This window comes from Otolemur garnettii, unplaced genomic scaffold, assembly GCF_000181295.1.
Source record: "Otolemur garnettii isolate 467f Iridium unplaced genomic scaffold, OtoGar3 scaffold00015, whole genome shotgun sequence".
Classification (NCBI taxonomy): domain Eukaryota; kingdom Metazoa; phylum Chordata; class Mammalia; order Primates; family Galagidae; genus Otolemur; species Otolemur garnettii.
The window spans coordinates 6,677,634-6,701,662 of NW_003852410.1; the positions used below are offsets into that span (position 1 = coordinate 6,677,634).

At 42.3% G+C, this 24,029-nt stretch overlaps 1 protein-coding gene and 1 long non-coding RNA gene across 5 annotated transcripts in view; one reads left to right on the forward strand and one right to left on the reverse strand.

Annotated features, from left to right (window-relative positions):
• The window catches only part of ITPR1 (inositol 1,4,5-trisphosphate receptor type 1), a 338,711-nt gene that overhangs the window by 108,793 nt on the left and 205,889 nt on the right, over positions 1 to 24,029 (reverse strand). For all 4 annotated transcript variants that reach the window (XM_023510682.1, XM_023510681.1, XM_023510680.1 and 1 more), the window contains 3 exons: positions 23,840 to 23,951; positions 3,610 to 3,742; positions 1,355 to 1,545 (listed from right to left, as the gene is read on the reverse strand). In XM_023510682.1, coding sequence (XP_023366450.1) covers positions 1,355 to 1,545; positions 3,610 to 3,742; positions 23,840 to 23,951 — 436 coding nt within the window. The remainder of the gene's footprint in view (positions 1 to 1,354; positions 1,546 to 3,609; positions 3,743 to 23,839; positions 23,952 to 24,029) is intronic.
• LOC111723738 lies at positions 918 to 12,083 on the forward strand. The gene is made up of 4 exons (XR_002772222.1): positions 918 to 1,002; positions 2,424 to 2,602; positions 5,294 to 5,385; positions 11,795 to 12,083. It is a non-coding gene; the product is annotated as an uncharacterized LOC111723738 (long non-coding RNA).

The following is a 24,029-nucleotide window of genomic DNA, read 5'->3' on the forward strand; positions in this document are numbered from 1 at the left end:
GACTGCAGGACCCACTCATAGCCACGTGACAAAATCAAGCAGCAGTCCTAACATGTTACAACTCGTGTGCAGACAGGTCGTGGACCTTGCCATCTGCCCAGGTGACTAACTCATGGTCACGAATCCCACCTTGGTACAATGGATAATAACAAACTTCTGAAATGTGTATTAGAGCAAGTGGGGATGGGATGGTGAGAAGAAAGGGTCTTGGCAGTCGGCTGCACAGGTTATGCAAGGCACAAGGGCGACAGCCGGAGAGTGGGCAGGGACTGCAATCTCACCTGTGCTGCACCTGCCAAGCCCAGGTGCCTTGGCCCGGGGCACATCGACTCATAGGAAGAAACACCCTTTTCTGATTTGCACAAAGAACCAAGACTTCATTAATCCAGACTCTGAACTTCAATTCAAGGCCAAGAATATGTCAGATCATTCATATATGTGTATGTATGTGTGTGTATATATATATATGTATATCTCAAAAATGGTAAATTTTATGGTATGTGAACTAGATCTCAATAAAGCTTTTATCAAATATGCATGTGTATGTACGTGTACACCCATATGCACACACACATCTAAGTAGACTCTTACTCAGAGAGTCAACGAAGAAAGAAGACCGAATGAAGAAGGTATTAAAAATATTTAAAGGTATCATTTTAAACACCATTTCTACATAAAGTTACATTACTTATATATCATTAAAACTTGAAAATATTTTAAACACTTCTGCCAGATTCTGGGTTTTTATTAATTTAGGTATAAGCTTTCATAGTAATCTTCCCAAAAATCATCTACTCATCTCTGACTAACCTAGCCTGGCTTCTCCCTATCAGTTTGTATTAGTTCAGATTGGTTTGGTTTTATTGAATTTTCCGTTTTTAACTTTTAGGCAGAGAAATTTACAGTTGAACAAGAGCTGCAATGTCTGCAGATATGCAAGTTAAATCCTCTAAATATCAACAGCACACGCAGTCCAAACTTCCTTCTGGTCATCTTGTGAAGGTAGGTATCCCCGACAGTCTTGGATAAAAGTGTAAATAAACTTCACTCAATCATTCATTCAACAGACATTTATGGAATACCCACCAGATCTTGGGCCAATTTTCTTTGCACATCCTCAGCATTTTAACAGTTTTCAAATGTAACTTACATTTTGCAACCAAGTCTGAATTATGACTGAATGATCACAGCAGGATATCAGTAGAATTTGTTTTTCAGAACAACAGAACATTGTGCCCTAAGAATGAGCTGTCCCTTATCCAAGTCTTCACACCACCTGTGTATCTGGCTCCCAAAACAGACTCTCCCCCTGCTTGGCTGGGATGCCATGCCAGCAGCCACACTGTCTTCCTACCTGTATGGTGGTGTTGCCGCCTTCCAGAAGGGCAATGGCCAAGAGAATGCTTTCATGAAATACTCGGTCACTGGATGCGTTCATTATGAGGTCAATTACCAGATTGGAGGCCCCCTCCTTATCAAGGTGACACTGAACTTCGGCCAAGCTCATCTCCCCCCTGCTCATGGAGCTGGATCCAGAACCTCCCCCTAGGAAGACAGAACATTGTTTTTACTAATCACAATCAGAGCAGCTAATGTTCACCACATACCTAAAACACACCGATACTTTATGCACTAACCCCCTTACCCATATTATTTCTTTCAACCCTCTTAACCCCCCCTTATTAACATGGAGAGATGAAGTCACCTGTCCAAGGACACTCTGCTTGTAAGCAGCAGAGATGGTACTTCAACCCAGGCAGATAAGATGAAGAACGAGAGATACATTTCCAGTAAGTAACCTAAAGCCATTCAGCGAACCCTCCCTGACATTAAAACGCAGTAACAACTTGGGGGCAGAATTACTAAGAACTGATCTGAGAGTAAGAGACAAACCAAACTCAAACACTTCTTAGAACACTCTTGAAAATATTTAGCCTATGGGGATCACTTTGGCTCTCTCTCTAATACACCCAACCCCCACACTCACCCTCATAATTTATCTGTTCATTCAGTCATTCAATATTTACTCAGTACTTAGCATGGAGCCAAGAGCTGGGGCTAGGGAAGTGAACATGGCAGAGTTCTCATCCTCACTGTGCTTGAAATGAGATGCACATACTTAAGAAGAGAGGACATAGCCATTTAGCAGGATGGATTCTATGTCTGAAAAGTACAGATTTGAGGGCTCTCCTTGCATTACTAATGGCAATAATGAAAATATTAATGCATGTAGAGAAATAAGCTGATCACTTTCAGAAAGTGGAAAATCTTCAGTCCTTTCCTGCAGAGCTCAATTCAAATGCTACCTTCTCTACACTGCTGTCCTTTACTATGCCCTGTAAATCTGTGGTGCAAGGTAGAAGTCATGCTCCACGTCTTCCCTGCTCCAGCGTCTTAGAGCAGTGTCTGCCTTATATTTCCAGATCCCCCCAGGGTGCCTCTCAAGGGCCTCAAGTGATGATGCCACTAAGGAAAGTGAAGAGAAACAGTTTTGAGAACTTCTACATGAATTTGGGGGTTTTGAAACATTCAGTCTCCATCTCTGAGATGCCCTGAGAACTACATCTACATGGAAGCCTGAATGCTCCCAGGAACTGGTCAGGTACAATTTAAGTTTTCATCAGGTGAAGTCCAGCTCCCTCCCTAGAATTTGCTGGGACAAATTTATCAAACTTGGAATATTTCTGTGCTGGGCATGGAACCTGCCAAGGATCAGAAGCTGCCCCACAGTCATCCCCACAAGATAGAATCAGGCAACTTACATTTTTGCTTTGAGCGCTGAGCTCCCCTAAAAGCCCAACCTACGTAACGCCCACCGTTGAGTTCCATGTCTCTGCAACTTTTCCCTGTAATTGTGCTTAAAATTTGAAACACTTTTAAGGATCTCTTTTTAAGCACTTCTGTACAGGGATGTGTTTTTGTAAACTCCCATAAGAGTATGCAGATGCACACAGCATGGGCGTTAGAATGAAAGATACCAGATTCAAATTATAGACCAGCCATTAACAAGCCTCCATTTCCTCTGCTAAACTGAGGTGAAGCCACTACCTACTATCTAATGAGTAACTTGGAGGAGAACATAAGATAAAGAATGCAATGGGGTAGGAAAGCCCCTGGCACGCAGTTAGTGCATAATAAATGGTAGCTTCCTGGGCGGTGCCTGTGGCTCAAAGGAGTAGGGCACCAGCCCCATATGCTGGAGGTGGCGGATTCAAACCAGGCCCCGGCAAAAAACTGCAAAAGAAAAAGAGGAAATGGTAGCTTTCACTAACCTGGCTGCCAGTATCCTCATCATTTTATGGGAAGACATGAGTGCTAATGACCACAAAAAAAAATGTGCAATAAAATCCAGTTCCTTGAGTCATTCGAATAGAAGAGGAGTAAAAGGCATATCCACTCTCTCATTGCAAGAAAATGCTACTTTGCAGGGAAATATGTTTAGGCATCAATTTAACGGTAGACCAAAGACAAAACAAGTTGCTAAAAAATGCACTTGTAACACAAATTCATCTGTTGTTAAGAGTTTCAACCTGTTAGGCAGAAACATGCAGCTGTCACACGACACACTTGATTCACACATGAAGTTCATCAGCACACCACACTGCCTACCTCCTCCCCCAGGCTTGCTGGGTCCTCCTGGTGACAGCGGGCCATTGCCAAAGCTGGTAAGGCTCTCTCTTCTTCCTGAAGGTCTGATGTTTCCATAGTAACGGTTGACCAAAATTTGCCTGAGTGCCTCACCCTTAATTCAAACAGGATAACGAAATCAGGTTCTGAATCTAATGCATAACTAATTGACTAATATTCAAAAAAAAAACACAGGGGTACTCAGTTATAATTGATCCAGTTTCACTCAGTGAAAAGATAAATTATTAATAAAAGCATTTAGAAACTATGACGTTAACTTTAACACTTTCTCAGAAAACCAGATCCTTTTTTATAAAGGCAACAATCTAGAAAGTTGACTATCTGAAGTACTCTCTCACATAGTGATAAGGCAGAACAGTGATTTGAAGGACTAACAATAACAAACAGAAATCCCTTTGGGGTAACTCAATAAAATTTGGAAAACCTGAAAATTTTATAGGTCAGCTTCCATGTTGCAATATAAAAATGTTATTTTAAGTACAGGGTTTATTCCCCCATGGTCCTAAAAATATTAGGCTATCAGAACAATAGAGTACAATGATTTCATACATCCAAAGTAAGCCTTTCTCACAAAGAATAATCAATGGGCCAAAGAATAAGTAATGGTAGAAGAAATAAATTAGTGGCAGATATCAGGTATGTTCCATCGCAAATAACCATCATGAATGAAATGTCATTTTGTCTGGGATTTGCTTTAAAATAACAGAGGAGAAGTGGTAATGGGGAAGGAGAGAAATAAGACAAGATGAGGCATGAGTTGATAGTTGTTGCAACTGAGGTGCAAATGGGTGTCGTCAAACTCTTCTGACTTAGTTTGCACATATTTCAACTTTAAGTTTTAAAAATATAAATAGCCAAAGAATCCTGGACAGGGGATATAACAACTCATTCTCATAACTCTAACCACCCCCCCCCAAAAAAAAAACCTTTGATTTGTTCAGTAATGCTCGGGGACAGTGGCGAGCCAGCACATGGCAGCAGGGTGCAGTCTGAGCTATCACACTCTCAGCCATGCTCCCGAGGGACTCTCAGACCCTCTTCTCATCTGTGGGTTTCTAAAAGTCAAAGACTGGATGAGATCCCCCCCACAAACACACACTCTTTGCCGGGACAAAGTAGTAAGGCATGGAGTTCTTCTGGTGCATCATCAAGAGGGGTAAGTGAGAAGTCTAGCAGAGAGGAGAGGTGTTGGAATTTGGCAGGTCTCTAAAATAGAGATTCAAAAGATCTGAAGGGACCTGCAATTGTAACATGACTCAGTAGAATTTAAAGTGATTTGTTAATAAGCTCTAAGAATAGGTCTGGAGATTTCAAGTGGGGTGTTTGCAAAACAAGACAGGAAGTATAGACCAGGAGAGGGAGGGTAGCCTGGGGGTGGTGGGGGACCAGGAAGGAAGGAAGAAAGTCAGAAAACTCCTGTCAATCCTCAAAATCGTGTAAAGTCCCAGGGCTACACTGCCAGATTTATCTCTTCTGATAATATGTGCTGCTAGTCAAAGACTCCAGGGACAGATTGGGTTTGGGTACACAGGGGAGAGGTGGGGAGGGTTAAGAGGGGGAACTGATTTTTAAATGAATGTGCAGGAAACAGAAAATCCCAATTTTCCTTGCTCTATCTGACCCGCAAATACATCTCTCATTGTAGTTCAGCAAAAAGACGGTAAATTATCAGCTTGTGACACTTATTTCCCACCTGGACTGACGATAAATTCAAAATTCCAAGAGTGCTTCAAATGGGTAAGTTACTTGGGATGTTTCAAGTACTTTGTAAATGAACTGCTTGAAGGTGGGGAAAAATTTAGCACCAGATTCTTCAATGGCTTAGGAAACATTGCCTCTATGTTGAACATGACAGATTAAATATGATTTCCCCTCTTAAAAACAGTGATGCTTCTACTTCATTTACTTATAGTAAGATACAGACTTTGAGTTCCAACACCAAAACTGGCTGCCAGTTAACATCTTAACTCTCTAACCGGCCCCCCTGTGGCACCCTGAGAACATTGATGGAGAGGTAGATGGCTGGGCTGAGACCTGTAAACCGCAGCCAGGGATGACGGCCAATGTAGCCATCGCGACAAGAATCTAGAAAAACACAGGGTTGAATGGCCATGTCAAAAGAAGAATGGCCATGAGCAGTTGACAGACAGACGGCCCTTAAGGAAGTCCCAGCTGGAGGCTGTGATCCATGATTCCCCTTGAGTCTGGAGTGACTCAGTTAGATTTTCAGTTCTTGATGGTTGGTTTTGTATCCCCCCACCCCCACCCCGCTCTGTGGTTTTGAGGATAAATAGCAAGACCCTGGTCAGTCTGCAATCAAACAAGAGGGAGGTAAGGAAAGGAACCAGTGGACTCCAGGAACTGGAAGTCCACATGTCTGCAGCCTGGATGCCAAACTGAAGTTACAAAGGGATCTCACATTACCATTCTGCCTCTCCTTCCACAGAAAAACCCTAGCAGTTACCATAGCAACTGATGCATCAAATGGTACATTTTTCCCCATAGGAGAATATCATGAAATGTGCTCATTATGGGGAAAAAAATTCCACCCCACAAACTTTTTATTTTTCCCCCCTCTTAATTATAAGGTTTTTTTGGCACGTATTCATCTCACCTTCTCTACATACACACAAAAATTAAACGGTAAGAAAAAAAAACCAGAAAGCAAGTGGGATTTTTTTAAAGAACGGATAAGATTCATTCCTTTTTTGAAAGAATAAAGATTAAGAATTTTAGATAAAAGGGGACAGAAAGAGAACATGGATACGAATTATTAAAAGTTATGCAAATCCCTAGTGTGAAAACTTGGGTTCAAGGAAAATGCTGTTTTTCTGAGCCAGTGGTTTAATTTGGGAAAAATTAAAATCTGTACAGAAAAGCCTTCCTAATCATCTTGATATAAATTACTCAACAACACTAAGCTGTTCACGATGTACCAGGCTGAGAAATCTGATTGCAGAGATGAGAAAAAAAAAATATATGACTTCCCAAATAACATCACTTCAGCTTTAACATTTGGCTGTGCAACTCTTTTTAAAAATAATACCAGCTTTCTTTTTTTTTTTTTTTGCCAGCAGTTTACACCTACAGTATGCAAACAAATATCAGATGTTTGTCTCTGTAAGAAATTCCACACACATTATTACCTAAGACTGAGAAAAGAAAAAGTCAAAGAGTTTCATTTGTAATAAGTGTCATGTTCAAACAGCGGCAATTGGTAGATCAGTGATGTGGAGCAGTGACACTGAGCTGGGGTCCTACCTGGCCATTGCACTAAGAAGAGTTTCATTGATGTCAACTATACCAGTGGCTAACGAACCGTGTGGGAGCAGAGCCAGTGTTGAGCAAGGCACTAAGGAGTTAACATCGCCACACACGAAGGAGACAGAACTGACCTTTGTGCTTCCCGGTTCCAGCCACTTCAAAATCATGTGCTTCAAGCAAGATCACCCTCTCCTGTGAGCTGTGAGCCTCTCACACCTTAGTCAGCACCAAGGTAGTGACTGGATTTAAAAATACCTCCTCCTCCTACCCCTGTTGTTTTAATTTGCAAGGCAACTGCAACATTTAATATGCTTTATCATATTCAGCCACTGCTAAGTGCTTTTCAGAAAGTTCAAGTAGACAGCTCTAAGGGATGGGGTCTATGATCCCATTTTATAGCAGAAGAAACAGAGGCACAGGGAAGTTAAATAATTTGCCCCAAATCACACAGCTAGTGCCTGGCAAAAGGAGACATGAATTTGTTTCTAACTCCAAAGTTCACAGGCACAGGCAGCATTCAACACCAAAACCCTGAGACTCAGGACAGGAGGGATGGCTGCGTGCTTCTGCCTAAGGTCTTGAGTACTAAGATGTAAGGTAACCCTTTTTGTTTGTTTGTTTGTTTGTTTATAACTGTTTCAGGTTAACTGAGGGTGAAAAGAATTAGGTTACAATGTTTGCATTTGTTAGGTAGAGTCCCTCTTATAATTGTGTCCTGCCACCAAGAGGTGTGGCATGTACCCTAACACTGTGCCTATTAAGTGGGAACACCCCCATGTCCCTCTTTTCTCCCCTCTCCCCATTCTAACGTAATTTTAAAGGGCAGACAGGATGGAAAATGCATGAATCCAAGGTGACCTTGGTCCATGAAATAGAGGAGATACCGGATGCTAGAGGAGACGGGCTACAGCATTGCACCTTGAATTCTGCTGAAATGCCAACTTCCCAGGGACTATACTCTGGTCCCACTCTGAGGAATCACAAAGTTTCTCTCTCCATTACAGCAGCAGAATAGAAGATACTTGGGATATGGTAGGACTGAGCAGGACCCAGGTGTGTGAGCAGAACAAAGGTGCAGCCGCTACCCATATATCTCAGGGATAAATTCTCCAGTGGCCACAGCTTCAAGGCAGCCTTTGTAATGATGGGTCATTTTCTAACCCCACAACCTTGGGTAAGGTGCTTAACCTGAGTCTCGATTTCTTAATCTATGAAGTGGGGATGAAGGCTGTGTCCAGGGTCAGCGTAAGCATTAATGAAATCTGATGAATGAACCTAGGTAAAGGTCTTAGCACAGTAACTGTATATGATACGCTCTCAAAAAACCAGGACGTCTAGTTATCTTCCCAAAACCGGAAACATAAAAATCAGCATGCTCGTGAGCATGTACAAGCAAATAGAAGACGGGAGGTGATGCACAAGCAGCACCTGGAGAAGGTACCTGCCCTGTGGCCTGGGAATCTCTCTTCTAGACATCTACTGGAGGATGTACCTGTCTGTTCATTTTCTTGTCAAAGGAAAAACATGATGAACCACTTGTTCGTTTAGGGGAGCTCAGGAAGCCGTTAACTTTCACAGGTTAAAAACAACACTCAGATATGAAATGGCAAAAGCCATGTACAAAAGCTGTACACTTAAAACAGTCCAATGAACGACGCCAGTGTAGGTATATCTATCAGCACACATGCTCACGCATGTAAAATAAGGTGGGTAGAAGAAGGTATTTATTAAAATGCTAGCAGCTCTTACGGCTCTAATGGCTGGGTGCTATAACTGTGAAAATTTTAATAATTTATTATAAATTATTCACAACGATCATTAGTCATTAACAGAAAAAATAATTTAAGACTTCACCTAAGTAGAAAAAGAAGGACAGACATGAAAAGCTTACTTGGTCATTATTTGGAGGCTGGCTGGGTGGATAAGAGGCGGAACTGCCAGTCAGTCCATTCACATACAAGGCTATGAATGCTCTTGAGTCAGTTAACGCCTTAACAGTATGAACAATACTGTCTTTCCATCAAGTGTGTGGCTGAAGCAAGTGGTAAGGTCATTAGCTCTCAACAACCAAGACTCAAGGCTACGTACCCTTTTATGGTCTTCCAGCTGCCTCAGGGGTGGACTTGCTTCAGCCTCCTGCTAAGCATGTAGAAATTCCATTTTAAGTACCACACTAAGGAGACGCTACCATCTTAAGCAACAGTCACAAACAAAAAACATTGAGAGCTCATACACAGCCGATCAAAAGTTACACGAAAGGAAAACAGCTGAGTTTTTATTTCCACCCCCAAATATTCACGCTTGATTACCTGAGAGGCTGCGTAACAACTGTCCCGCTTCCCCCCACCCCAGAGCATTGGTTAAAATGGGACGATATTATGACTTTGTGGCCACCTTTATTTATGGTATAGATCATAAAAGGAAGGTTCTATATTACAAATTGTTACATTAATCGAAAAGGGGATGTAATGAAAGACTCAACTGGGCCGGTCCTGGTGGCTCATACATGCATCACTGCATAGCTCATGCTAAGGACACCAGTGCACACGCTTCTGAGCAGACAGACACGAGACCACGGCTCTCCCCACCCCACCAGCAGACAGGTACTCTAATCAAAACTATCAACAATGAAGAGCTCTGATTAGGACAATGGTTCTCAACCTTCCTAATGCCACGACCCTTTAATACAGTTCCTGTGGGTTGCAACAGGAGACCACTAGATTAGGAAATTAGAGCCTGATCCTTAGAAAATAACCACACTGCAACTTTGCTATTTGATCATGTGTTCTTATTCAATTTTTAAGATCTTCAATAGACTTCTTTCAAATAAAGTATGCTTCGCTCTACCTTGAACTGCTGTGATTTTACAAGTTTCCTAAATTCAATTTTGAAATTGGAAATAGGCTTCCCCAAAATGCTTCTATGGGATCTTAATAGACTTCAGTCCCACATTTAAGCAAGTTCAGTTAGCAGCAGAAAGAACAGAACAAAACGAAGTGCACTGTGAAACTACAAGTTTACTAGCAGCTTTTCCTAAAACTATGGATTAACATTCACCACTTCACAACTGCACCAGCTCTGCATGGGACCCAGAGTCAGTTTTGTTTAACAGCAGTAAGGTTTTAACATCCCCAAGTTTCTCAACTGAACATCACAAGACTATGAAAGTTTTATGTGGGAAACTTCAACCTCTCTTGCCTGGAGGACACTTGGTTTAGAGCCAGCTTCTTAGGACCTCCCTGCTACACCGGGGGTGTCCAACTTTTTTTTTCCCCCCACTACGTATCAGAAGAATAAGAGTTGTCTTGGACCACAGGTTAAATACACAAACACCAAGGAAAACTGATTAGCAAAAAAAAAAAAAAAAAAAAAAGCCCGTGCATACTTTTCATGATATCTGACAACACAGGTAAGCGAAAAAGGTCCTTACAAAATCAGCATGAAGCCCATGGGATGCAGGTTGGACACCCCTGTTTCTACACCGAGAGCTGCATTCACATCCCCCAGAGTCATGCTCAGTTTTCAGGCACCCTGGAAAGCTCCCTCCTGCGCTTTACTACCACCGGGACAGACACTTCATCACAACAATTGAGACACTCAACCAGGACACTGGGGAGCACCCATATTTGCTGGCACTGGCACTACAAATAATAGGTGGGCAACACACCTCTGCTGTGGAGTTCTCAGAGTCCGGAGCTGGCGGCAGCTAGTTGGGAGTAAAACGGAGCATGTTAGTCATGGCACTTGTGTCTCGTGGGCCACAAAGAAGTCCAGAGACCAACACTCAACGACACAACACAGGAGGAAGGATAAAAGATGAGGTGACCTTGCCGCACCAACCTGCTGGAGTGGGCTTCCGCAATCGAGGGGACCGAATACTTTTTAAACTAAACTGAATGTGGTTGTGCTGGAGGAGAAAACTGGCCTGAGATGGAGAAACACATTTAAAATAAGAAACCAAGAATCCACCACTAGGAGCTATGTCTTAAAAATGTAAGGTGTCCAAGGAAGAATGGCTGCACATCTGGGAGCAAGGGAGAGTGACCGTGTGCATCCCACAGAGGCCAGGCAGAGGGTGGAGATGATGCAGGGCCCGAGCGCGTGAAAGCTGTGCAGGGCCACTCCCCTGTGACTAGTGAAGGGCTGTCTCTGCATCGCTCCTTTCTCCACACCCTGCCCTGTAGCAGAGTTACGAGACCAGGCTCTCGTGCTTAGGGGCTAAAGCTTCCCTGTCCAGTGTCTCGAGGAGGAGCAGCATCTCCTGTGTTGAGTTCAGGGTTACATTGAGGATGGACATTCCACCCCGTGTTTCCCCAAAGGGCTGCATGGACCAGGCTCCCCAGCTCCATCCCTGCTATGCCACACAGACACTTCCCTCTATTCCCTAATTTCCAACATGTGGATGAGAGACAAAAGGATGTCTCCAAAGGATACACAAGCAAAGCAAGAGGACATATGTGGTGGCTATGAGAAGGATGTGCCTGGAGAAAAGGCCACTGCTGTTGTCCTCTAAAAGGAGCCATTTTGGAGCAGGGAACTGCTGCCAGACCCCACTGGGGCAGCTCAGACCAAAGTCACACAGCAGTGGCATGGCTGAATGGTATCAGGTGTAGTCTGGGGTCTAGGGACGCAGCCAAGGCTCTCACCGCACCTGTGCGACCTTGGCCTCTGACAGTGCCCCAGTGACAGAGCACAATTGATGGGGCAGAGGTTGTGTTGAAAGCATGGAGGATGAAGCTATGAAATTTGGTGTTTTCTCAATCCAGTTCAGCACTATCCATTTCATAGTTTAAACCCCCAAGGTGGAAAAAAAGTCCTCTTAATAAAGGGTTGCTACATTATGCAACTTAATGATTTCTGTCTTTTTTCTAATTCCCAATAGGTAAAATGAAATAAAGGTACCAGGGATTAAACTACTTTGCAGACGACAATGAGGCACATGTGGAGGGCTGCTCACTCAACTGCCCACAGAAGACCTTTCAGGCATGAATCCATCGCCAAGCCTCAGAGAGAAGATTCTGCCTAAAGCACTTAGCCTCCTGTTAGGGGTCGGGGGCACACAGTGCTAGAAAGGACGTGTGTGTGTGTGTGTGGTAAGCAAAGTAAAAATAGACCTCAGGTATGTATAACTTAAAAATGACATACATAATATCACAATCCAAGACTGGACTTTTAACAATACCCTTACATTCTGTATACTGAGGCTAAAGAATTATAATTGTGTAAACATTTTTGCCACCCTTAGTGCAAAATGAACACATAAGAAAAACAGAATTAAAGCAACTGCCCGTACACTTTTCTTTTTTTTAATGGGACAAAGGTCTCACTATGTTGGCCCAGGCTGCTGTGGAACTCCTGGGCTCAAGCAATCCTCCTGCTCCTGCCTGAGCCTCCTGAGTAGCTGGGAATATGGCGTGAGCCACTGCGCCTGGCTTGCCCGTGCATTTTAGAGCAGCCATTGATTACATGAAAAGAAGTATTATTTTCTAACATTTGCCTCAGCCACATTCCCACTAACACATCCTTTACAATAACCCTATAGGATCAGAACAAAAGGATTATAGGCACGGATTTACTATAAGAACCCACAGAACTACCTATCCTCTTACTCTTTTGCTAAACAAAACAAAAGCTAAAGTGCAGTGGTTCTCACCTGTAATCCCAGCACCCTGGGAGGCCGAGGCAAGTGGATTGCTTGAGCTCAGGAGTTTGAGATCAGCCTGAGCAATAGTGAGACCTCATCTCTAAAAATAGCCAGGCGTTGTGGCAGGCATCTCATCTGTAGGCCCAGCTACTCAGGAGGCTGAGGCAAGAGGATCACTTGGGACCAGGAGTTTGAGGTTGCTGTGAGCTATGACACTACAGCACTCTACCAAAGGTGTCAAAATGCAACTCTGTCTAAAGAAATAAAAAGACCCAAACACTAAAGAAAATAAAGACGACAAAATGGGAACTGGTGCATTGTCTGAATTCCCTTGCTGGAGCTCAGAATGGCCATAGGTAGCCCAGGCAGTCCTTGAGTTACAAACACCCAACTTACATACAACTCTTATTTAGAGGCTATTACACTAAGTCCCCAAATTCAAACATCCAGCTGATATAAGACTCGCACTTACAAATGGAGGCTATCACAGGTAACAGGTAAATGTACCTGTTTCAGTTTACATACAATTCAACTTAAGAACAAGCCTACAGAACGCCTATCTTATCTGCGACCCAGAGACTGCCTGTATATATCTATTTCTCAGGCACTCAGAGAGCAGGGGTTATGCTTTACAGTTATGCTGACACTCTGTTTCCTTCCTAAATCATCATACTTGATTTTGGCTTAATTCTTAAATCTTGAACTTAAAGTATCTTTCCCCCCTTTAAACTTTCATGAAGTTGTTTGACACGACAGGGGATGCTTCACAGCTTCAGGAATCAGTGTCTAACCAGAAGGACAATTTTTTAGTGCTGTCCATTTACGGAACAGACTGGAAAACCTACGAGCCCTGGACAGATGTCACATGCCCACAGCTCACCAAGAGTTTGGCTCTGGCTCCCTGTGTGGCCCTGAGCTGGTCTCGCGAACCTCTGGGCTTCTGCCTCCTGACCTGTTCAAGGAGCTCAAGGAGGCTGGAGCAGATATTCTTTAGCACTTCTTTCAGCTAAAATATTAAGGAATGCTTGGTATACTGTCAGTAAACTTCACTTCATAATATCTAACAGGCAAGTTCCTTAAATAATACAACTTGGTAGGACACAAAACGTTTTCAGTCCTGAAAAGGCTGGACCATCCCTGGTATATCCCATTTGGTAAAATAACCCACAGCCCTGTATTAGCACATCTTCCTCTAAGGATTTCATTTATGCTTCCTTGAGGATAGGTTGATTTTTATAGCAATAAAATACAATTTTTGATAAACCTAAGCATTATAACAAGCCTATGTGTTCAAATAAAAACTACATGAATATCATATATAATACCCACAGCAGGAGATCATATATTTTTTTTTTTTTTTTGCAGTTTTTTGGCCCGGGCTGGGTTTGAACCCACCACCTGCAGCATATGGAGCCAGTACCCTACTCCTTTGAGCCACAGGAGCTGCCCAGGAGATCACATTTAATAAATGAATATAGTCACAATCTTATTATCAAAGTTAATTTTTTTAAAACATGAAAGCTCAAGTCCCCAGGGAACACACTTTAAGGGAGAAAACATTTTGAGGGCACGGGCATGTCTGAATTTCCCACATTTTACATGCTCTCTCCTTAGTCCAATCACTGTATTTTGGTGCTCACGCCTCCAATCAAGATGCTTCTCCCACACCCATAGGTGATCTGATGTGGCCTAGTTTTCAGCTCAGAAACCAACACTTGCCCCCATCGCCTCTGTGCATTTATTTTTTGATAGTAAGTCCTCCTTGTGTTTTTAGACAAGATCAGTAAAATCTAACTTAACAGAAAAAAAGACTCCCGATGACTGGCTTTGAAATAAAAATTCAAACCTGTATCTCAAGTCACTGGGTCCTAAGTATCCTTCCTGGACGAGGCCACAGATCAGGGCATCATAACGAGGGTCCCTGAGTAGTAACTGGATATGTGCATGGAAGACACTGTCTATTCACTTCCAACTCAGGCATAACGTGCCTAACATTTTATCAAGGGATTTCTACTATAAATGAAGGAAATTATACTTTGTCATGCTTAAATAAAAAGAAGCCCACAGACTTCCTAGGGTTTCTATTTCTGGTGTTTGCACAACAGCATCCTCCCACATCCACCCACCTTCCATCCATTATTGCATGCATACCTGTCACAGGCCAGCAGAGCGCACAGCCTGCAAACGCCCTTTGTTTTCTACTGCCCTCAACAGGAATCCTTCTACTGCCCAAGGGCTTCTAGAATCTTCCTGTGAAATACAATGTCTTGTTCTGTGGACCAGTCTGGGCAGAAACTGAATGCAATTCAAAAATGTAACTGTACTATTACAGATCTAATTATCAGCATATCGAAGGGAATTACCAGCCCTCTTGAAGAGTTCCTTTTCATTCACTCATAACCTCAGAGGGGAGAAACAAACAAACAAGCACTAAATGGGCTTGCAGATACGTTTGCTGGGCCCTGCCCTTCCTCGGCCTTTGAAAACTCACAGCAAGAGAACAGACATCTTTAAGGAAAATTGAGCTAAAATATCTAGCATTTTAGCAGAATAATTTTAAATCTTCATAACAGCTGAGGCAGTTCTCTTTACTAACCACATTCCTTTTTAGAAACAAAACTAAATAAATGTTACTTGGTTCCGACAATGGAGTTTCACCTGTATTTTATAGAACAAGTTCATCAGAACTCAATAGTAAAGTTCATTATTTTTTTTAAATGCATTCTGAAATGACTAAATGATACAACTTCAATCATTATGGAATAATATCAGCATTAAGAAAACCCTCCACAGACTCTGCAGTAGCTTCTGTGTGCTCTGAGCCGAGCCTGCTCTGTCTGTGGTTGCCAGCGTCTAACAGTAAACAGCCCTACTGCATTTATTGGCAATTACTGCTGAAGGTCACACATCAGCAGTGAGCCTAAATTCCAGGAAAAAAAGCTCTTATGTAACCGCCGCCTGAATGTTGGCAGGTGCCCAACCCAGCAGTTCACAGCAATGTAAAAAAGTAGGACACCTCCACCCTGGGTTGGGCGTCATGAGAACGCCCCCTGAAGGTGAAACTTAATCATTCTTGTGTTTCTCCTTTCCCCCCTCTGAATGTTACAACGTCCCCTGTCAAGCATCTTTTGCCTGTAGAAGCAGCTCAAAGGTATGAGAAATTAAGTTAGTATGAGTAGACGGCAGCCAACCCGGATAAGAGGGAATGTCTTTTAGCTTTTTCGTTAGAATGCAGGATAGAAAAGTCACCAGCCCACTCTAGTGGCTCCAGAGCTCCTGTGGTTCCAAGGAACAAGTGATTCAGTAGGGATCATATCGCAAATATGTAGAAATAGGCACGTCCATTGAGCTATGGCCCACGCTTTCTCAACATACCATTCCTTTCCAAAGACACACATAGGAAAACTAGCTGGACTCCTGCTCTCCTCACCGCCACTGCCCGAGGTTTGAGCACCTCGTCAGAATCATCTCTGGGATTAGTGTGGCACTTCACAGGTTGGAAAGGTGACTCACACGATCCCCGGCTGGGGCTACTCACCTGTCATTACCTAAGCTGTTACCTGACCTCCTGCTTAGGCAGAAGTCACTGATTCCACATTCTCATGATCCCATGTCTCCTCCTCTCTAACATTTCTCATGGTTCATAACCATCATTTTACATTAGTGTGTACTACTGTCCATCGGCCTTACAAAACTATAAGCTCCACAAAGGCAGATGCTGTGTCCATTAGAGCACCAGTGTACCTGAATCCTGCAATACAGTGCCTGAAACATAACAGACACTCAAATATTACTTGTATAAATTAATGTTAGCATCCCCTTATGTCCATTTCAAGCTAAGATTAGGCAGATAAGGGAACTTGATGGGGTGATGGAAATATTCTGTATCTTGATTTAGGGGGTGAATATTCCCATGTACATGTAGGTAAAAATTCCTCAAGCTCAGAGTAGAAGGAAACACTGAGGTGAGGAGTTTCTTTCCCTCCTCCACCCCATCTGTCCCTCGAGACTGGCCCCCATGGAAAGAGAAAATCAGGAGGTAACGATGGAGACTCTCTTCATTTGCCAAAAGACCAAAAATCATTCCTCTTCCTGGTTGTAAACAAAATTTTATTCTAGAAGGCAGCTGGGAAGGCCCCATCCCATGCACTTTTCTTGCAGGGAATCTATGATTGTCCTCATTTCACCCTGTTTTCTCAGCAAACTGATGGGGACTCTGAGGGCTTTTATTCAAGCCAGCCACTGCGCATCTCCCCAGAGAGCCCAATTGGCCTTCATCACCAGAGGGCGGTGGCCTTTCCTCAATCAGGGGACTATGGGCTGCCAGACAGGCCTCACACCCTCTCAGGGGCCTTCCCACTCATGTTTAGAATCTAGAACACTGGGTGTGAGGCCCTGCCCTACTCCTGGGCAGCAGGAACACTCATTAAGCTTCTGTAGAATCCCAGCTTTGGGCTACAGGTTTCTAGGAGCAGACACCGGGAAAAAAAAAAAGGCTTGGCGGGGAGAAAAAACCACAGAAGCTATGAGGGGTTCCAGAACAGCATCGATGATAAAGGCCCATCAGGCACCTCAGGCAGCTCCACCAGGCTGAAGCACTGGGGACAGGGTGCTGGTGTCCCAGGGCTCTGACAGTTACTACGGGTAACAACGCAAAGGGGATCCACAGTTGCTTCTTCAGGGAATTTTCAAAGAATCCAAGTGTCTGCCAGAACATTCTTCTTTTATAAACAGACAGTATTCTATTTCCTAGAGTATAATTATAAACACACCTGCTCCAACTGTGGAATCTTTCCATAAGTGAGCAATAAACTCCCAACCAGGAGACCCAAGTTCTATCTTGAGCACGCAAACACATCAACTGATTATTGTGGTGCAAAACAGTATATTAATAACACCACAGACTCCGATTAGGGACGGTTTTCCTTCCTTAATTTGTACTTAAGCAGATAGAAACTCAACCTCAGGATTTCAGGGGAAAAATTTAAAACAGTAAGGCATTTACAACCCTAGGTAGAAACACGAGCACCAGAGGATGCCAACATGCAAATTCTGCATGCGATATTTTTCTACCCAGAAGAGAGAAAGCTACACAGAAAATAGTAAAAATCACTGTAGATAGAACAAGTAATTAAGTTGCTATATTCCCTTTTGTTTTTCTCACCTTCTAGTCATCCAAAAAGAACAGGTAAGTAGACCAGAAAAGCGATTTTTAAACGTTAAAAAAATTTTAGTCTAGTGCACCAACCCATTAAATCCCCTCCGTTATATACATTAATCCCAATTAATTTTTTCTGGTACTACTTACCTAGCACGTATTACAGCTGACAAAATATGGCAAGGAATGTTGAAAAAAAAATCAGAAACAAAAGATATTTAAGAAGTCCCCAAATCCCAAACAAAACAATCACTCCTCAGTCTTCAGAGTAACTCTGAGTAAGTGAAATTAATCTGATATGTATGTATAGTAGACATTGTATGCCATTCAATTTCTGAACCTATAGGTAGTTTTCCTAGAAGAGAAAACAGGATTACGGCACATTCCTAATCTCTCCGAGGCCTATAAGTGGCAAGTCTCAACTAGCACTTTGGAATTCACGATGCACTTTGAAAAATTTTGTAAGAACCCTTTCACTCAATGCTTTTCAATATGTAGACCAAGTGAGTAGTGGTTTTGTTCTTTTTTTTCTTAACTACTTTCAAACTATACCAGTGCAGATATTTATATCTCTTTGCATCAGATGCTCTATGTGCAGATAAAGGGGCTCCTTGTACTAAGACCAAAATTGAGTTTCAGAGACATGGTAATGGCCAGCATCAACCGCAAATTCAGTTGAGATTCTAGACAGCGAATGATTGAAATCTTACTGCAGCTAAGAAAATGTTTATCTAGATGCCGATGCGATCTCCAAAGATGAATGTCACACAAACTCATGGGAAATGCTAACACAGACAGGACAGATCCAGTCAGTCCCAGAAGCCATACCGCACAAGGCAGACACGCAACGCTGAAGAGACTAGTGGACGGGTCACAGGACTAACTGGAGGAGGGGCATGGAGACATCACCACGGGACAGTAAAAACAAAAAGAACAGAGAAATTAAGACCTCAGCATTCTCCAATTCATCAATGGAAATTAGCTGGAAAAGAAAAAATGGGGAGAGAAAAAGAAGGAAAAGTTAGGAAAGAAAGCACAAGCCAGTCAAGTGTTAGAGACTGTAAAATGTATTCTCACGATGACTCTTCCACCTTAAAACATTGTTAAGTGGTGACCATTTTGAGAGGTTCGGGCACTTTGGGCACTGCTACAGCTCACAGTGATTATCTGCTTGGGACAAAACGGGCAGGATGCCACCCTGCTGTACTTACATGTCAGCGCCGGCCCTCGGGGTCCACGCCGCCACATGCACACAGCCCCCTATACTCACTTCTAGATGGGAAAATTTGAACTGAGCCAGGAGAGAGGGCAATTCCCCAATGCTTTTTGGTTTTTTTTCCCCCCAAGAAGAGGGTGAGAGAGAGTAGAGACTAGAGTAGGATTAATTATGTTTAGGAGCAAAGTCTTTCCTTAGATTTGTTTTATAATTCAGTGCAGTGAGGAACCCAAACTACACTGAACTTCAACTTCAGCAGGTGATAAGACCAACGTATCCCAGGCCTGGTCCTGTGGATGCTCCAGATCCTGCTGCTGAAGATGACTAAAGGAAATGCCATTTTCCCCTAGGATGCATTAGTGCTGACACAAGTGACATCAATAATGTGGATTCATCAGTATCAAGTTCAAGGGGGAAATAAAAAACAAGGAAATTATCACAGTTATGCTTACGGATAGAATAATCAACTGATTTGATTATGCTTTGCTAATATTTAGTACATTTTGCAAATCAGTAGCTATCAAAAACACCAGTAGCTAGAAATGTTAATACTCTTTTCACTTAGAGTGAAGAAGCTTTGGTAATTAATTGAAGAACAACGATTTGTATGAAATGAAAACCCTGGTATGACCTGAGGTCATATACTCTCTAGTACTAAAACAGCTACTACTATTCAGAAGGGAAAACAGATTTAAATAAATCCTGAGATACCCTTGTACATTTAATTCCTGGCCTCTGAATTTCTTTCTAAAGCTCTTTGACTAATAATTTAAGTCAACAGCACTTAAAGAACCTACAGTAAACTACAGAGTAGCCGATACATAACATAACTATATTCCCTTTATAAGCAGGATGTAGGGGCTTGAAGATTTTTGACTTATAGAGAGATTCAAATTAAATCTTAGAGATATTTAGCTACAGAAGGTTATTTTCCTTACGACACAGTCATGATTTAACCTGTAGATCAAAAGTAGAGAGTTCAGCAGGCACCACACACAGACTGTGTTTATAAAGTCCTAACATAATTTTAAAGTTTATTAACTCTGAATATACAGGTCAGAAAGATAGTACAATGACCATGCAAAAAAATGTATTTTACCATTATTTTGGTGATCATTTAAAATATCTTAGTTTATATTTACCACTAAGAAGAATATGCATCAGTGATCCTTTGCATTTTAGACTTCTAACAGTTAAAAGATTTTTTTTTAATTCCTCAGCAATCATGACTAAAATCTTATGATAATCTTTAACATGCCCCTACCTTTCCTCACATACGATAGTTCTTAGATGGGCCCTTCTTGGGCCTATGGACCAAGACAAAGGGGACTAACTCCTTGGTCATATGCGTGTTGGATGACCTTGGGAAAATCACAACTTGTAGTCATTCGGCATCAACTGGAGACCATTATTGATGAGGTAAAAAGTCAAACTGAGCTGAAGCCCACAAGTTTGGGTTCTGCGCCCAGAGCGACTGCCCCGTGTTGTTCACATAATCATGTAACACATTGGAAACTTAAATGTTCAACCTGTAGGTAGATTTCAAAACACTCAAATGATGTCAGTCTGTTCTCTGATGACACAGAAGTGAACAGTGAGGCCTCTGGAATTGGACTATCTGCCCGGTTTTGAATTCCTGGCTCCCTTGTTATTAGCTATGTGACCCCAGGCAAATTTTTGAAGTTGAGTCTGTATTTCCTCCCTTGTGTAGAAAACAGTTCATAACAATAGTGCTATCTATCTCTGAGCCAATCTGAGATAAGGTAGGAAATGTGCTTAGTGAGTAGCATGTAAGGAGAGATCAATAAATGTCAACATTGTTACTTACGATGTACTCCAGAAAACTAGTGGGTATATATGACATTTAAAAAGTGTTGGTCAGTCTTATAGCAATTCTGTTCTGTTTTAGTCTATTTGGTAACATGGGTGACAGTTCTCAATGGCCTTTCTTTTTTTCCAGGCAAGTAGACCTGTACAAGCACATTAATGTTTTTTAATAAGGTAATAAAGAATAATGCCAACTTTCTTTATTATTTGTGACCTTGACTAAGTTCTAAAGTTAAATGAGAGTAGAGATGAGTAAAGGTATTTAAGTCTGATCACCTTTAGGGATTACAGCTTAGAAAAGAAGACAAGAAAAGTTGACTTATACACAGTGGAGAACAGCTGGGGTTGGGGGGCAGATACTGCACTGGGCTTCAGGAAACTTAAGACTCTAGGCTTGACCCTGAGATAGACTTTGCCCATGACCTTGGGCAATCATCTGACCCTCGTGTGCATGGGGAGGGTTAGATGTGGCAATGCCAGGCCCCCTCCATATCTGATGCTACGGTTCTGAAGACTCAGGAGAGGACAGGGAGGCAGAACACTCCTGGACATTCCCAGGAAGGCATTAGTCATGAGACAGATTCCACCTAAGAGGAAACTAATAGGAAAATTGGAATGGGAGGAGGGAAACAGCCTTCACACTCACCCTGGTGTCCTCAGCACCCACGCCAAAGAATACCTCATTCATGTTATCAACTAATGCCAACTGGTTTGAGAAGGGTTAGTTCTTTGGCTCTATGTAATGTCTACCCTTGAAAAAGCTGGCCTGCCCTGTGTGTTATGCTTCTTTAATCAAATAGGAACAGTCAGAAAACCATCAACTGCATCTTTGGAAAGCCTTAATGAAACAAAGACAAGACTAGCTACTAGACTGGAAGAAAAAAAAATACTTCAGCATGCCTCTCTCTTCCCCTCTCATTCTCTCTGTCTCTTGAGGTTCAGTGACAAGGGTTAAGTAGCATTTTCCAACAGTCAAGGCATCAGGCTGGAAGCACTTCAAGAATGTGCTGTAGGTTTTGGAGCTGCTGACTAATTTGGGTTTCTAGAATGTCTTCCTCAGTTTCATGGCATTTCCCATACTGACCTATAGTATTTTCACTTTCATGAAGGGGGATGATGGCCCCAGCCAGACTGGAAAGACATATATCATCTTCCCTCCACGCCTCTCTGCTTAGGTGTGACTAATTTCACCACCAGATGAAAAGGGATTTGAGTCAAGCCCAAGAACCTCTGATGATTTCCTCTTTCACAGGGATCTCCTTCGAGGGTCCTCTGCACCCTAGGCCCTGTCATCCTCCGTAAGCTTTATACTAGGCAACGTTATGACATTTCCAATGATGTTCTCCCAGTTGGCACTAACCGGTGGGGCAGGAAACAAGGCAACACACCTTCCAGGTGGCCCTGAAAACCCTAACAAACCTGTCCGCCACACAACAGAGGCTCAGGAAACTCTGAGACAGTCTTTCTATTTCCCACATTATAAAAGGACAGCTGCAGAAAACTGCGTGTATAATCACAACTTACAAAATTCACGAGAATAAAGACACCAAAGTTTAAACACCTCAGTTATATAAAGGAACAGATAGGCCAAGTAAGAGAAAATTGTGGTTTTCATCTTTCAAAAATCAAGTTCTAGGCCCACAGATGCAAGTACATTCACTGTGCTGGTTAAGTCCTGCCCCTTTTGGTAGATTTGACCTTATTAAGCAAATGAATTTCTGTAACCAGAATCATATTTTACAAACATTTCTAAAAGCTCACTTTACTGAAGATCTTATGAAATAAATGGTTATTACTTATATGTCTGTTAGGTGTATTTTCTGCTATCGGCCTTTCTGAATTTTTCTTTTTTTGTTAAGAGCAAAACGTCCCCAGGTGCCTATCCTGGTGTCTGTATGAACAGGTCATCCCTCCACTTCTCACCTTGCCAGGGTTCTTCACTTCTATTGTTTGTATTTGTAAACTCTTGTCCAAAGTTTTCCTAGTAAAATTCCTACTGAGTTACAGAAACCTGTTTTATAATTAGTCAACATGTGTTCACCTCTTAATTTATGTATTTCTAAAGTATAGATGGCATTTAAAAGTCTTGTGATGCGGGGACAACGGAGGATTGTACACTGCAATAAGGACTGTATACTTTAATGTTTTCTTATCCAAGGATTCTCACTTGTTATAGTGCTCTGATATCCAGGAGACATAGTACTTAGGTTAGAAAGCAAGATTCCTGCAGACTTTCAAACTTGTGATGATCTAGATGTCACCATCCATTCTGACAAGGAAGGCTGTGATTTAATTATCAAAGCTTCTTCCCAGAGCTGAAAAAACAAGTTACTGGGTATTTTGATTAAGTAGTGGTATTCATATATTTATCTACTCAGATATTGTTGCTCAAAGTGGTCAGTAGACAATTAGTGAATGTTATTGCCTTCAAATTAAAATGGGCGAGATGTAAACTCATGCCCATGATTTTTTGCTGGGGGCTGAAACGGGGGCGGGAGGAGGGCAATGGGATTGTTTGTGTTCTACTTTGCCCAATATCAGAGGTGCGAGGAATGGTCTCACCACATCCTACCTCACGGCATATACTGAGAACTATCAGGTCACAGGGATCAGCCATTTCACAATCTTCACCAGAACTGGCGACATATCTGCCTGCCTTAATGCCAGTTAGAACTGGAGGGAGTTTCTTGATGTACTGGAAGGATTGTGTAACACCTTATCCAAAAGAAGCAAGAAAGTCCACAGGTATGCTTTTTGGAACCCAAAATTCAGGAATGCATATTCTGATACACAAGAAGCATTTACTTTTCACTGGGAATTTAAGCGGATGAAAAATCTTGTTATTACTACTTCTCTGACATTAGATTATGTGGCAGGAAGCCTGTGAAGAGACCACTGAGCATATAGACTTTTAAAGGGAATAGTCATAGGACTTCACTACCCCTAGGGGCAGGGTAAACAACTCAAAAATTAAAGTTAACCCCTCAGTCAATAATGCCTGAAGGACAGTGGGTCTTTAAACACCACTCCTTTTGATTGAATAGTAAAAACATGGTTTTAACGGGAAAACAAAACACAGTACCTTTTCTCCATATCCTCTATCTTTGGTCATCATTTCCCGGAGGGTCTGGAGGACTTTAATGCAGAGCTTCTCCTCATTTTCCTCTAGCAGCTGTTTAGTGTGCTTTATTAACCTGAATGGGGGGGAAACACAGATTACATCCCTGGAACTATCCTTCAATTAAAAACACTTCACAAGCAATTTATTGTAA